The sequence below is a fragment of the Protobothrops mucrosquamatus genome, unplaced genomic scaffold, assembly GCF_001527695.2.
Source record: "Protobothrops mucrosquamatus isolate PMUCROS unplaced genomic scaffold, P.Mucros_1.0 scaffold3383, whole genome shotgun sequence".
NCBI lineage: Eukaryota > Metazoa > Chordata > Lepidosauria > Squamata > Viperidae > Protobothrops > Protobothrops mucrosquamatus.
The window spans coordinates 80,485-97,243 of NW_015389365.1; the positions used below are offsets into that span (position 1 = coordinate 80,485).

General features: G+C 39.9%; 1 protein-coding gene across 1 annotated transcript in view; it reads right to left on the reverse strand.

The window, feature by feature from the left end:
• The window catches only part of CWC22 (CWC22 spliceosome associated protein homolog), a 51,100-nt gene that overhangs the window by 2,180 nt on the left and 32,161 nt on the right, over positions 1-16,759 (reverse strand). The window contains exons 15-19 of the mRNA XM_015826921.2: positions 9,759-9,836; positions 7,791-7,943; positions 7,236-7,363; positions 4,007-4,108; positions 3,110-3,300 (exon numbers count right to left, since the gene is read on the reverse strand). Coding sequence (XP_015682407.1) covers positions 3,110-3,300; positions 4,007-4,108; positions 7,236-7,363; positions 7,791-7,943; positions 9,759-9,836 — 652 coding nt within the window. The remainder of the gene's footprint in view (positions 1-3,109; positions 3,301-4,006; positions 4,109-7,235; positions 7,364-7,790; positions 7,944-9,758; positions 9,837-16,759) is intronic.

Consider the following 16,759-nt stretch of genomic DNA (forward strand, 5'->3'; position numbering starts at 1 on the left):
ACTTGTTAACTGGAAATAGCAGGAGTCCCAGGTAAGGTGGGCAGAGTGCCCTAGGGGGGGCACAGGAGGTGGAGGAGCTGGGAAAGGTCATGCTAGAATGAAGGGGGGCTGGGGGAAAGAGGATGCCATGCCGAACTACTGAAGGGAGATCAGAGAAGCATGGGACCGACCATGTAAGTAGAGGACAGCCAGGAGAGGCATGAGAGCCAAGGGAGATTGAGGGAAGCAGGCCATGGTGCTGCCTGAGTGTAGAGAGGCTGGGGAAGCAGGGAGCAGCTTGGGCAAGCAAAGGATGCCAGGCGAATTAAAATACCAGTCATTCTTGACCTACAACCGTTTGTTCAGTGACTGTTCAAAGTTAAAACAGCATTAAATGAATGGTGTTTACAACCAATTCTTGGAGGTTCAGACCTCCCAGAACTTCTTCAGTTGTATGAACCTGATCTGGGTGCTTGGCAACCTTTATTTGGCAGGGAATGTTGCAAGTTTCTGGGCTAAGTCTCCCACACCTGTACACCTCCCTCCTGCACTCATGCTGTGCCAGCCACTTACTCTTACCTCATACACCCTCCCTGAATCCTTGCCACAACTTCTTTGTACACCTCTTTGCACTTTCTAACGTGTGCTGCGCCCTTGCACACCTTCCCTTGTGCACCCTTCCAACCCTGCACCCTTGTGCACCTGCTTATGCAACCCTCCCCGATATGTGCCACTTACAACCCCCCTCATACACTCTCTCCAGCCTGCACTGTGTCTTCCCTTACACACACTCTCCCTGACCTGTGCTGCTTGCACAACTGCTCATATTATGCACACTGCCTGACCTTGGCCATCCCTCACATACATCTTCACTGTCCCTGTCATGCCTCTTGCATTCTCTCACACCTCACACCCTTCACAGCCCATGCCCTTTTGCATATCCTCTCATAGCCTCCCTGACCTGCATTGCACCTCTTGTGCATCCCCCATACCTTCCCTGACCAGTGCCACACCTCTCATGTATCCCATCGCTTCTCTCTGACACAAATGTTTCTCATGTACCCTACACACACACACACACACACACACACACACACACTAATCCGCAATCCTCATGCATCTCCTTTTACCATCAAGCACTGACTGCACTTACTTGCCTGCTGACCTGGGACTTGCAACTGCCAGCCGGCTTCCTCACAGCATTTGGTCATTGGAAACTAGCAGGACGTTGCCTAGTTTTAAAACTGGGATTTGGTTAACAACAGGAACGGGGACTGCCATTGTAAATTGAGGATTATTTGTATTTTGCCTTTGACCTCATCCATATAGCTAATTTACTTGAAAGCCCTTTTCAGTGCAGAAACTCATGCTGGGCTATCAGCTGCCCCAACAATTAACTGCAGATATGATCCATGCAATAGAATGTGATAAAAGACCTTGGGAGACGAAGGAAAGAAATGCTGCCTAGAGAATGATCAGTAAGAGACAGCATAGCCTTCAGTTGCATAGTGGGCAAGAGGCTCAGAAGTGACCTTCCTTAGTTTCTTGGGCAAGAAAGGAGATGGGGAGAGAATAGTGTTTTTAAACTTGCAAGATTCTATCAATGTAGCTTTACAATAAAGTAGAACTAGCTGATCTAGTTGTGATTCTATCTGGTTTACCAGAGAAAGCCGACACTCTGATATGGTCTCCAAGTAAAGTAACAAATTCATATTATATATATATGGTAATAAATCTTAGCAAAGCAGGATAATATGTAATAAAATGTAAAATCAGCTGTGTTGCACTGCGCTTCATTACATTAATCTAAAAATAACTATTAATATTTTCTACAGAGCCACATATATATGCCAAAAAGAACTGCATCATATCTTTAATTAATAAGAAAGGCAAACAAAATAAAGCTCTTCTATTTTAGCAATGCCTGAGGGGCTCCACCATGGCGTTTTCACTGTGCATGTTGAATGTATTTCGTTTGCATAATTCCCAAGTATGTTATTGGTGTACGTTATTACTTTTTTGTGTATGAGAGAGTGTTTTTAAAGATGATGAAAAAGAAGTGAATTTCAGACGGCAATAAATCTGCAATTGTGGGAATCAATCAAGAGAATGGATCATAGCAGAATTTTCTCCAGCTAACTATATTAAAAAGCTATAGTAAAGTTGCAATTTCAAAATATTTAAAAGATAGTCCTCAGATTAAAACGGCAATGTGGTCATAAAGCACAATGTCACATGATTGCATTGCTTAGTGATGGCAGTCCCAGTTGCTGTCATTAACAGGGGACTTCACAGGTTGTTAGGCAAGGATCTCGTGAATGAAATTTCCAACTGGCTTCCCCATTGACTTTGTTCTTGGGAAGCCGACAGGAATATTGGAAATCATAATCACTGGGGAGACACAAAAATGGCTGGAACTCAGAGAATCAGTTGTAAGTACCACTTGTTTAGCACCATTGTTTAAAAAGTTGCTGAACAAGTGGTTGTAACCCAAGGACACTTGTATTTTTGGTTGGGGATAAATCCAAATGAATTGACTCGAAGACTTACTATAAATATGTGTAGAGTCTGTTAAAAGGGAAAATTAGTTACTTGTGTCCTTGTTGTCTCTGTCATATCAGTCTTCACTTTCTCTTCCCCATCCTTGTGGATTTTGCATTTTAAAGAACAGGAATGTTTTTTCAAGACTTCTTGCTTCCATATGCATTTCATACTTTGAAATTAAATAACCTGATATGTGAAAACTCATAATCCTCTAACTAAGGTGAGGGTGANTTCCGCCCCCTGCGCCGGCCGAGGCGTAGCTGGCAAGCGGCAGAGACGGAGCAGGCCGACCACCAGCTGGCCCAGCTCAAGGGAGGTAAGGCACCCGCCGGAAAAGGGGAAAAAATGGCGGACAGCCTTGCTTGGCGACCCCCGTGAAATGGTCGATCGACCCCAAATGGGGTCGCGACCCATAGGTTGAGAACCGCTGGCCTAACCCATCACATTTTTAGCTAGGTGATTTATTACTCTGCAATGTTTGCAGATTTTAGACATCTAAAATTACCTTCAAGTAAAAAAAGGCAGCCCTGCTTGAACAAATGGCTCATCACTAAAGGAAACTGATGGACTGAAGACAGAACTTTACCTGAGCCGCTGCTGTCTATACTGTCAGAATTGGATTCATTCCCACTAGAGGATCCTGAGCTCTCACTGCTGCTGGAATCCTCCTCCGAATCGGATGTATCTGATTCTGAAGAGGAATCAGATGACTCCACATCCTGCTTCTGCGTCATTATTATTTTTGGTGCATTTTTCAGGTGCTCCCGTAGTTCATCACTATTGAAACAAATTTAACAAAGCATAAAATATATAAAAACATATAAAAATAACTTAAGTGGTATTTGAGTTGTACCCTGTCTTGTATTTCTAAATTTTTTTAAATCTTACTGAATTGATAAAAGTTACTTTACTAATCGCTTGCAACCCAACTCCATCCAAAATTAATTTTCTTGTTGAGATTGTAGACTCAATGCCAACATGTAAATTGGCTTGGGTGATACCTTCTCCTCAGATTCATGTCTGGTGAGAACGCATCTCTACCTAATACTGATAACACAACTCAGGATCTGCAGTGTGGATTTTTTTTCCATATTTTCATCTTTGGGGACTTTTAACTTCTGAAAAAAACACAAGGTAAACAAAAACAGCCTCCAATGATGAAAAAGTTGCCCGCATTAGTAAGAGTGTTTAAGCAGAACCAGCACATGAAGGCCAACATAAAATGTTGGATTGTCAGATTTGTCGCAATACTGATCTCACAGAGTTGTGCACAGATGTACTGGGTTTCAAATTATAGGCCTTGCTTGTGCATTTGTCTCCCATAGATATCTTGAGGGACATCAGAAGCAAAGTTTGAATATATTTTCACTCGCTAGTATACATAGGGTCAGATCCAAAATCTATATTATGTGACAAATGTACAGGAACTTCTTAAATATATATATATATATGTACATACATAAATTAAAAAACAATTTCTTACGTCAGTCCTCCAAGGCCAATTGAAGTGAAGAAATTGATTGCAAATCTAGTATTTCTTGGATTATCACGTGGTAATAATCCTTCAAAGAACGGTAGCAGGGTTCTGTTAAAAAACAAACATAACAATCCTTTCTAAGACTGAGAATATCAAATGCTCCACACAAACATATTTTGATCCCAGTTTAGAAATATTTAAAACAATGAGCTCAATTTACACAAGATTTGCTACTATAGAAATCTGTACCTTACTAAATTAAAAATCCTTCACGGGCAGATGGGATGGGAAAGTGATTTTTTCAATAAATACACAGTTTACTGGGAGCATACATTCTGAAGGAGTACAACACAAAGAATTTTTTTAAAAAATCATTAAATGAAGTTGTAAGAAAATTTGTGACAGGAACGTATGGCCCTAGGAAGCAGAGGTGTTTGTAATTGTGTCCATTGTGTGGGTGTAAGCAGGGAAGAAAAGTATGTGAAAGATTGGATGAGGAGAGCTTGAGAGGAAATGCAGTGCTTGAAAATCAGCAGTGGCTAAGGGGAGGAAACAGAAAAAGGCATGGGTAGGAGTGTACATTTATTTATTTATTAAATTTATATGTTGCTGATCTCCCCGATAGGGTGACTCTGGGCTATTTACAGAACATATGTCTGTATATGTCGCCTTCTGTATATGTCACAGAGAAGAGAACCAAATCAACCTAAACAATCTGGGTTTTACTTTGGCCGGTCTCTGTTTCACTCAGAATGGTCCACAACATGTATCAATTTTGCTAATTTCAAAGTAAAATGGACATACGGTATATATTTTTGCATAAAGCAAAAAACAACAACAACAACATTCTTTAGTACTTGCACAGGATCAATGAGTTAAGAAGCTTTTTCTTTACAGAGGCTGGTGTTGTTAGATTAACCAATGTATCAGCTTTATCAAGAGAGGTTTTGTGATAAGGCTGCTATCCATCTAAAGCAGTGATGGCAAACCTTTTAGAGACTGAGTGCCCAAACTGCAACCCAAAACCCACTTATGCATTGTCGGGTGCCGGGTGGGTGTGGCCCATTGGGTGGGCGTGGCTACGGTGGTAATGGCAAACTGGGTGGGACTAAAAATTTCAATCAATCAATTCAAACTTTGCAAGATCTTTTTTCCCCGCGAGAAGTTGAAATTGACTGATTGACTGAACCTTTTTTTTTTTTTGCACACAGTGGCAGAGGCCTAAAGCGAAAAGGTTTTATAAAACCCAGCTGAAGGCCTAGGACTGGGGCGATGGCACGCGTGCCCACAGAGAGGGCTCTGAGTGCCGCCTCTGGCACCCGTGCCATAGGTTCGCCACCACTGATCTAAAGTAATAAATATATGTTTGCGAAGAAGCAATTGCTCTAGAATTAGACTGTTCTTCAATTTACTTCTTACTGAAACAAGTGTTTAAAGTCTTTTGACAACTACTTTGAGAAAAAAAACTATATTAAATGTTTATTTTTTCCCCAACGGTATTATGCTCAATAAAATTAGTGTTATTTTTCTGTAAAAATATTTTAGACACGTAATACAAAATGCCATTTAAACAACATTAGACTGATTCATCCCATATAAGGTCTTCTGATGGTAGAAGAAGGTATGAGTTGATCTGGTTGATCTGCTGCTCATTATTCAATACCAGATCAGTGGTAAACCTCATCAATTAATTAAAATTGATGCTACTATAAAGTCCTGCTAGGTCAGGGCTAATTCACTTTATAACCCAGAAATCTGGACAATATTGAAATCACGATGGCAGGCGAGATGAAGGTTGTATTTGGAGAGGAAGGGCAAACTTTTGCCCTGTGTTAGGTTTTACTTTGCCCCTTTGCTTTAAAGAAACATAATTTACAGAAAGTCCTTAACATATAACCGTTTGAAGTTACAACAGATCTCCTCAGAACTACTTACAACCTGGTTTCAGAGTACTGATGCCCCCCCACCCCATCATATAATTGAATTTGGGGCATTTGGCAACTGGCCCACATTTATGGTTATTGGGCAGCATCCTGCAGTCATGTAATGACAATTTACAAGTTTGTTTGTTTTTTTTTTACTAGAAACTGGCATTTACTTACAGTTTCTGGCCAAAAATGGCCACTGAATACAATGGCTTCATTTAATAACTACAGTGGTTGCTTAACAACCGCTGGAAAAATGTTGGTAAAATTGGGTGTGGTCACATGGCAACCCGCTTTTCAGACTGGCATGACTTACGACTGTAATTCTGGGCTCACTGTTCGTCTTATCTTCTTCAAAATGAGCCAAGCGCAATAATATTAATAGCATTCAATGGACCCGTTGCTCCTTGCAACCCCAAACAAATAAAAAAACAAATCTCTGAAGCACGCAAAGAAATGATCTTTATCAACATTCATCTCTCCTACTTTTGTTTCAGATCGGCAGCCACAGGGGGTGTAATCAAGTTACTGGGTGATGCTGCCACCTGCCCCCATATGGTGCCATGCAAGAATTGCAACGCCACCCAATAAAGAAACAAAAGGATTCGTAGTGATGATGAATGGAGATGGCAGATGGTGCCTGAAACAGAATATGAGAGATGAGGGGAAAAGTGGGGACAACCCTTCCCCCTTCGGTATATGACTGGGAAAAGAGCTGGGAGAGAAGCAAAAGTCACATCTTTTTACTGGATTCTATATTACACAGGAAGAGTTACTCTTACTACCGCAGCATTACAATATATCACAGCAGGTGACATCTTTTACTTTTACCTTGACTTGGTGTTTCTCAACTTCAGCAACATTAAGATGTGTGGACTTCAACTTCCAGAATTCCCCCAGCCAGCATGCTGGCTGAAGGAATCCTGGGAATTGAAGTCCATATATATCTTAAAGCTGTTAAAGTTGGGAAACATTGCCTTTGCTGGTCTCAATAAAAATAAGCAGGTTTAACACTTGGATGGGAGTACATGAGAAATTTCAAGAGTGTTACAAACTGAAAGTTGAAAACCAAATCCCACAAGAAGGCAATGTCAAACTCTTTTCACTTTGTTATTAAAGAAAACAACATGGATATATCCATGTAAGTTATTAGGGCTTTAAGGGAGATTTTACCTTTTATTAAAATATATTAAATCCCTCTGAGAACTGGGTGTTACTTATCAACTTTAATGTTTAACAATCTGATAAAATTATAAACAGTCCTAAACAAGGTATTAGAAAAGTAATTTACAATATGATTGGTTACTTACTCATCTTTCAACCTTGCATTAAGATTAGGAAGTCCCATATATTCACTAAGCTCTTGGAAGAATATTTTAACAAAAATTCTACTGGATGATGTTGTAGTTTCTTCACTGAGAGATATGCATTCAAGGACCTACAAACAGAAGGGATAACTAAATGCCAAATATTATTTTCCTCTTTAAAATAAACTCATTTTCCTTTGTTTCCTAATGCATTTTGATTTTCCTTGAGTGGTAGCATATTCCTCGTGATAAATATTTGTTAATATAGTCATACATACATACATACATAAATACATACATACATACATACATAAATCACATTATCAGTTAAGCCAAGTCTGGATTCCAAGCAAACAAACTATCTCAATTTTTCCTAAATTCAAGAAATCCTCTCTTTCAAAGCACTCATGTCCCTTGCCAGACTTGAAAGTCAATGTGATTCTTCACTCTCAATATGTATTGGAAATAATTCCACTTACATCTGTAGGAGTTCAAAAAAAAAAAAAAGCTATACAAAACTCAATGGATAGTGCAAGGCTACAAATGTTGGTTACATACACTCCATGGAAGCGAATCTGTGTATAAAAGATGAGCAAACATCTTGGCAACGTTCCTCAACTTGTTCGTTTCCAACCGATGTATAGTATCATACTGCTCTTTGAAAATTGCTTCAAAGGACTCCATGTATTCTTTTTTCAACATACAGAAGCGCTAAATATAAAATAAAAGCACAGCAAAGAAAACTGAATGAGGGAAAAAAAAACAGATTTCAGGACTGTGCTAGGACTAAATAGACCAAGAAAATTAAAAAGGAAAACCACCGGTAGTCCTTGACTTATGACCGTAATGGAGCCTGCCCATTACGGTCCTAAGTCATGAGAGTCATAAAGCGGGTCACCCACATGATCATCCTGATTTTATGACCCTTTTTTTTGCTGCAGGCATTAAGCGAATCACTGCAGTTAAGTGAGTTTGTGGTCTTAACAAACACCACAATCATTAAGCAAACTCATTGTTTGCTATGGGCCTTTTTGCCAAAAACCAGAAGAAAATGCTGGTTTTCAGGAAAAATAGCAATAGCAAGAGCACTTAGACTTATATACCACTTCTCAGTGCTTTACAGCACTCTCTGAGCGGTTTGCAGAGTCAGCATATTGCCCCCCAACCCTTTGGGTCCTCGTTTTACCAATCTCGGAAGGATGGAAGGCTGAGTCAACGTTGAACCGGTCAGGATCAAACTTCTGGCTATAGGCAGAGTTAGCATGCAATACGGCATTCTAACCACTGGGCCACCAAGGCTAGGTTGTAAATCGCAGTCACGTAACCATGGGATGATGCAAACAGTTGTGGGCAAGTTGCTGAGTGCCCAAAAAGTGGCCATATGACTGTGCGCAGGACAGGAGGGCTAGCCATCAGAACATTGGAACAGAGTCATAAGTACTTTGGGGGGCGGGTCCCTCGTAACTTTGAACAGTCATTAAGTGACCAGTCATTAGTCAAGGACTACCATACTGGTTTCTTTTCCATTACTAGTTTGGTTCTAAAGACAACTAAACATAAAAAGAAGACAATTTAACTAATAGTTAGCGGGAGAATTTTGGAGAGCGGAGAGGACATTCCAGTGATCTTGTTCCATCCAGCCATCTTTTGCCAGGCAACATTGCCAGGCAAAGGAACTTTTCTAGGCCATCATCTGTGCACATCCCCAAATATCTGAGTATCATCTTGCTGACAGTCACCCCAAGGAAACAATCATTATTTGGTTTAGGACTGATTTTTTTTCACTCTCTTCAAACAGACCATAAGATGGTATCTATGTTCTTTTTCTCGCTCTACCTCAGTGTTCAGCTTTCACAGTTATATATTACCACTGGAAAGACCATCACTGGAATCACTTGTCTTAAGATAGGCTGGCACAGACCCTCTTAAGCAGGAGTCTTCAAACTTGGCCCTTTTATGACTTGTGGACTTCAACTCCCAGAATTCCTCAGCCAGTGTGTCTGGCTGAGGAATTCTGGGAGTTGGAAGTCCACAAGTCATAAAAGGACCAAGTTTGAAGACCCCTGCTCTTAAGGATTACTTTTAGCTTTACTTCTCCCCTTTGACCTCACTGTCAAAGATCACCTTGCCACAAATACAGCATTGCTCTGATGGTTATTGTAGCTACTAAGCCTACAATGTGGGAATCGTACTGAAAAATAGGAATCCCCTTGGAAGTGACATATACAGAAGCAAAAGTCACATCTTTTTTTTTTTTTACTGAAATCACATCCTCAAAGTTCCATATTAAAAAAAAACATCTGGGAAGATGCTAGTTTTTCTCAACGTATTTGATACTATTTTGTAATGTTAATAAACTGTGCAATTCAAGATGCCATTATCTGCTTCATCTTTTCAACTACAAGTCATTAATGAAAAGTTCCCAATTGATATTGAAAAACATTTTGTAAATGATCCCTCTTTATGAAAGACATAGCAAGGGGTATGGAATGGCAAGGGATATAGATGTGAAAAGTGGCAACTCACCCCAGCTAGTAAACCGAAGAATTTTTCATATGTTCTTTGCTGAGCACAACAATCAAGTATCATGTTGCATAGTTCTTTCTGTCACAAAAAAGATAATGGTATTTATGAAATAACATGCTTTCAATTAAAAATTACTACAGCGATATCATGGCAATAATGCAGAAATTAAAAAACATGCGTTACATTAAAATATAAATAAATTTGACCAATAAGTCAACATGAAGCCCTCTGAATACACTTAACTTTCAACAAGAAAAGTTACTGATGGAAAGATGAAACCCTAAGACAAATGCTTTTGTTAAAATTGTCTGCCTAGCACAATGTGTGATTGATTGATCAGCCATCATGATCAGTTGAAATACACATAAATATTCAAGGTTTTCTGTTTCTTTAAATGATAAGAAACGGCTAACTATCATAATCTTAAAAATTCCTTGTTGCATTTTTACATGAATTTAATACATTAAAGCACTTATATTTACTTGTAATATTGCTCCACTGGAATAATACTGCAGTCAATCAGATTTTATGCAATAAAGCAGGGCAAAGTGCTAAGGCTGTTGCTAATGAAGTCAGCATGACTTGAAGAACAAATTACTTTTTGCTCCCTGAACAGCAGTTACCACACTATAATATTCCCCAGAGGTTAAAGCAATTAAATATTACAACATTTTGAAAATTTAAATATTACCCGTGATTTCTACCAGAATATCTTGAGTAATCATGTTCAGGAAAACAGATTTGCTTATAAAGTCACTCTTACTGGCTTGTTCAAAATAAGCAGGCTGAGATCTAATTGTTTGCCATTATTTTGTACACACGATGTGATAGGAGTCATTGAGCAGCATTTAGCAATGCACTGCAGTTTCAGAGATTAATTGCAACCACTGATCCACTTGTTCAACTCTTACAATTGAATGCTACATATACTATGGGGACTTGCTGGCAGTTTGCATCAAACAGAAGAAAACAAAACATCTATATATCAATTGTTAAAGTCAGCATATACGATGATGCAGATCTGAATATAGTTACACTGAATGATTTATTCAGACATTACTGATCAATGTACTGGAAGCTAGGTAGCCAAATACCCTTTTTATAGCTATCGAAAATTTATAGTCGAGCCTGAGATTTCTTTAAAATTAAACACAAAACAGGAAAAATAGATTTTTTTAAAAAGATGCTGCGTTCAAAAGCATGGAACATTTTGTGATGCAAATGAAGAAAGCACAGATTGCTGACCAAGGTCTAGGCAACAATAATTTCACTTAGCCGGGTCAACGCTGGTAAGCTCCCCAAAAGTTCTCACTTGCACCGCAGAAGGTACTTTTTTCTCTAATATTCTTCATGGTGTTCTTAATAACTTTACTTCTTTCTGCAAGGTGGGCTTTTACCTCGCTTCCAGGGAGGTGTCCAAGACATCAGAAACAAGAGGAGACATTACTTCCATTTCCTGCCTTTTCCAAACATAGCACCAGTGAAAGACAACACAAGTTTCCACTGAATACCTACCACTGTTCTGAGGTAATTTAGTTGCTTAGATACAAGACGGACTTAACTTTTCTATTAGCACTGCCAGGAAAACTGCATGTTGCAAAGTTAGAGAAAGAGGCAACAAAGGCTTTGGTAAGTGTTGAGTGTACAACTGAGCTATCTGACAAGGAAAGCAAAGTGCTGTTATGTTGGCAACACCAAAATGAAACCACTGATTCCACTGTTTCGCTATGGTTAATGCTAACTAGGGCCTTCTATTCTGAGCCTTTAAAGGAAATCCTGCAATGCTGATTGTGTTTAATTCAAGATTGATGAAGAAAGAAACTGATAATCTTTCCCGTAGCTAACTCTGGTCAGGCAAACATGCAAACCTGTTGAATGATGGCAAATATTTTTCTAGAATCTAATATAGGGAACAATGCATCTATACTGGGCCACATGCAGTTCCTTAAGACATCCCAACTCCCCTTCATTCATAACTAGGGGGAAGGGATTCATACAATGAATTCCCAAAAAGCAAACTTAACATCCTTTGGGCAAAGGATGTTGCTCCAGTGAGATTCTATCAGTAATACAAATACATCACTTTAAAGCAGTTGATGAAGAAACAGCTAATGAAATTTCATATGAAGAACAAAGACAGAAAAGCACAGATTTTATAGTGCAGTTTCTTTGCCATTTCAAAACTTCTTTCTTCAGGATTTAACCATAACTTTCTTTTAGTTAATCCAAAGAATTTTATCATCAGATTCCCCCCCCCCTTTTCTCTTTTTCTTTCTGTAACCATCAAGGATATGCCTCAGATTAAAAGTGGGAAAATGTCATTTTGATGGCACTGCTATTCTGCTACCTCTGGGACTGTCATCTGCTTATTTCTGCTGACCATTTTCTTTGGTTATTCTATTTGACTGCAAGGCAATAAATTTACTGACTTTGAATCAATACGTTATTTCCTAGTTTGATGCTTATTCTAGATTAATTAATTTAGTGAAGACACAAGCTACCGGCCCTTTCCCTACAACTGCAATTTAGGCCCATAGTTTTATTAATTCAATAAAAAAGTACTATTAGTAAATAAATGCTGTAGAATTGAAAGCAGAATGTTTTGTGCAACTTTTTTTTAAGAGTGAAAAGGACTGCAGGATAATTGGCAAAAATGTCCTCCCCCCCATTAGTGAAAGACAATCTTTATTTTTGGAGTCATAAAAGATTCTCATATTATAGTATACCAGGCTATAGTTTGTATGCAGACATACATGGATTTAAATAGCAGGATCCAACTGTTTTTATATCTACTATTTTCCAAATCTGGCATATTGGGGAGGGGGGTATAAATGACCAAAAGTAACCCTTTTCGTAATGTTGTAAACTTTTTTTCTATATCACTTTATTCAATAAACACTGAAAGTTCTAATGAAATAATATATGAAAGTTTGCAGCCTTTGAAAGGAACAAACTGAAGCAGACATTAAATCACAAGCATGAATAATGCAATAAGGCTTTTAAAATGTTGGCCCAGGGTGAGTGATGAATTAGCAAAAGGCCCACTTTCTGTACAATCTATCAGCCCCCAAAATGTATTGAGTGCCTTGTTCATACATAAAGTTATTTTTTGGTCCCTATTCATTTAGATAACTAATTGAATTCTGATGCCATTCCATTATTTGCAATGTACTATAGATTTAGCTGATATAAAAAATATGCATCCAAACCCCTCCCCCCCAAATTTTTAGGATATAATCCTGAAGCTTCCTTCTTCTATTTGGAAGTACCCTGGGTGCCTTTGGGCCAGTCACAAAATCTCAGGCTAGCTTACCTTACAGACTTGGTGTGGGGAAAATGGGAAGAGGCTGTGCTATGTAAGCCACCTTGATCTCCTGAACCAAAGGCTGGATGTAAATCAAATTGATGAATAAATGAACCAATCCATTTGAGGTAGTCCTCAACTTAGGACAAGAATTGGTTGCGATAAGTTGTTGCGATCACAAGTCAAGTCGGACCCAATTTGATGGCAATTTTTACAGTGGTTGTTAAGTGAATCACCATGGTTGTTAAATGAATCCAGCTTCCCCAATGGCTGTCTTTTTGTCAGAAATCGGCAAAAAAAGGGTAACAATTGCAATCACGTGATTGCAGGATGCTACAACAGGTCATAAATAGGAGCAGGTTGACAAGCGCCCAAATTGTAATCACATACAGTAACTGCAAGGCTTTGAACCATTGTTAACTAAATGGTCCTAAGTTGAGAGCTACCTGTAATCAACAGATTTCCTTTTCATACTGCCTTAGCACAGCTTTGTTATGCAATAAAACCTGGTCTTAATATAAGTAAAGCCTTTACTCTTAGCCTATCCAGACTTCTTCACACCCTTCTCATTCTATCACTGCAAGACACAGAGGGTGTGTTGGCACACACACTAAGTCTGGCTTACAATATTATTAATATTAATAACGGATAAGAGGTTTAAACTCAAATGCTCAAATCTAAAACCACAGCAGCACACACATTTTCCTCTTTCTAAACCACTTCGATAGGTACCTGATTGCCCTGTTTTTCACTCACTCACATACAAATACAAACAGATGCATAATAAGTTAATTAAGTCAGGAGCTACCATGTGCAGTGGGAACAGTAACATCCCCCAAGCTTTAAAAAAAATAAAAATAAAATCCCAAACCCCTTTATGCACGTAGAGGTGAAAAAGTTCAGCTCAGTAAAGAGCGATAAATTCTGCCGAAAAGACTCAGTTCTATAGCAGCTAGTTTTATGCCCAAAAGTTCCACGTGAGAATGAACTCTTCTGTAAACAGAGACAGTGTTAAATAACCGTAGATTTAGATTGCACTTAAGAATATCCAGGTTAAGCAGAAATGGAACTAGTTCCTGGTTTGGTTGATGAGCTTTAGCACAGTGGTTCTCAACCTTTTTAATGCCGCGACCCCCAACCGGTTGTAAGTCGAGGACTAAACCGGTCGTAAGTCAAGGACTACCCAACCAGTCGTAAGTCGAGGACTTTCCCTGCTTGGGAGCGCCGCGCATGCGTGGTTCCGCCCCCTGCGCCGGCCGAGGCGTAGCTGGCAAGCGGCAGAGACGGAGCAGGCCGACCACCAGCTGGCCCAGCTCAAGGGAGGTAAGGCACCCGCCAGAAAAGGGGGAAAAAATGGCGGACAGCCTTGCTTGGCGACCCCTGTGAAATGGTCGATCGACCCCAAATGGGGCCGCGACCCATAGGTTGAGAACCGCTGCTTTAGCAGAAGCATAAAAGGCAGTTTTCTCTGACCTGACACCTTCCAGATGTGTGGATTTCAAGCCCCAGAATTCTGAGCAAACAGGGTCATTGCTGAAAGCTCCGGAGGGCACCCAGGATGGGGAGCACTGACTTAGTAGACTGCACAAATGTGTTGAAAAAAATAAATACGTCTCTTCTGCCTACATCTAGTCAGGAAAACACAACATCAATGGCTAGAGTCAAGGCGAGTTCTTCTTGAGGATACACCCCCTCCCCATCAGCAAAGAAGGTGCCCTTTTGCTAGGTATATATTCCACTGTAAAGGACAGTAACTACTTTGTGGGAGACAAGATCAAGTTTATATTGAACTAAGGGAGGTGATTAGAGTTGTTTAGGCAGAAATGGAATAGAGAAAAGTATCATGATATACAGTGTATTTCAAATTAGCATATAATCACATGAAGTGGCTTGCCTCCGGATGGAATACTAAACTATGATTTCAATGCTATGTGAACAAAGAGATCATAAATTCCTTCCTCCGATAAAACGGCGAGGCTGAATGTCAACGCTGCTAACATCGGATGTTCTTGCTTTGACAACAGATGGAAATGTAGCCATCTTTTTTTCTTTCGCTTTTAGAGTTAGATGATGCTGGGAGGGGGGATGTGGATGAGAGTCCAGTTAGTCATAACAACAATAACTTAGCCGTGGGAATCAAGGTTATTGCACCCAGAGCTGATAAAGATTTGGCGGGCTGGAGAGCTGGGGAAAAAGCCCTGCACTTCAAGCTAATTGGGGAATGTGATTTATGACTGTTAACTGGAGAGGGAATTGTGCTTTGCTACTTTGTGTGTGGGGGGGATTCAGTTTTTGGCTTTAACTATGTAGTGCTGGTACGTTGTTTCTTGAATAAAAGATTCTTTAAGGTAAACAATGCCTCGAAGTTCTTTTAAAGAGTTTCATCTGTCGGAAGTATGACACTGAAATTATCAGCTTCCTGTTCCTTGGGTTACACATTTCCTTCTGACAAGAAGAGGTTGAAAGGCCTAGCTTTCTTCATGACTCTTTTGGATACATTCCACTGAAATTTCTCAAAGGCAATATTTTTAACTGACAGAAGGAGAAAACTATTAAACAGAAGAGCGAAGAATGATTGAGAATACAGATCTGTTAAGATTAAGTATAATGAAATGAAGCGAAACGTATTTGCAGTCCTAGCCCCAGCCACTGTTTCTGGGAAAGTCACACAAATTTGTTCTAGGTTGGCAAGAGATCGGCGAAAACATTTAGTAACAGTGTCAGCAAAATACGAGCACAGGTATAGATTTACATAATATACATTTCTAAAAATATATTCTCCTAAGTAAAATGGTTCAACTTCAGCGTTCAGTGTTTTTTCATTTGTTGGGAAAAACCTGTGCAAAGCAATTATTTACATACATTTTATCCGGAGAGCAACTTCCTGGGGAAAAAATGGAAAAGTAACAACTTTACTGTTTTACACATGACTTTGTGTGTAAACGGTGCATGTGCGCCTTCAAGTCAATGTTGATTGATTCCTGGCAACTGCGTGAACTAGCTCCTGCCATTTTCTTGGCAAAATCTTTGAAATGATTTGCCCTTGTCTGCTTCCTAGGGCAGAAAGAGAACGACTGCTCCAAGATCACCCAGTTGGTCTCGTGCCCAAGTTGGGACTAGAAGCCCCCCCCCATCTCCCGGTTTTTAGCCAATACCTTAACCATTACACCAAAGTGGCTCTCTTGACAGTAAGTACAGATACTCCTCGACTTACGACCAAAATTGAGCCCAGTGGCGTAGCGTGGGGGGTGCAGGGGGGGCCGGCCGCACCGGGCGCAACATCTGGGGGGGCGCGCTCAATTGTGGCATTTCGAATCCCGCGAGCATGAAAGTACCAACCCACAAAGCTGCAAGCCCCGCAGCAGGGATGGAAAGGCGAACCCCTCGCTCTTCCAACTCTCACGCTGCTTAAGGCTTCGCGTACGGCGAGCCACTGAGGCCAATTTCCTCCGTGAGAAGAGAACGCTTTCCCTCTGCTCCCCCCACACCCAAACTCTCCTTGAAAGGGGCAGGGCTGAGAGACAGGAGTTCCTCAAGCACCATGGCGGGCGGTTCTTAGGGAAATTACTCTCCTCTCTGACCGTTTTGAAATAAAATAATAAAATAATTCATTTCACTCCAAATGCAAAGCTGGGAGATGTATAGAATGATCTGAAAGTTGTCATTTCTATAACTGAATCTTTTTCGAATAACCAGG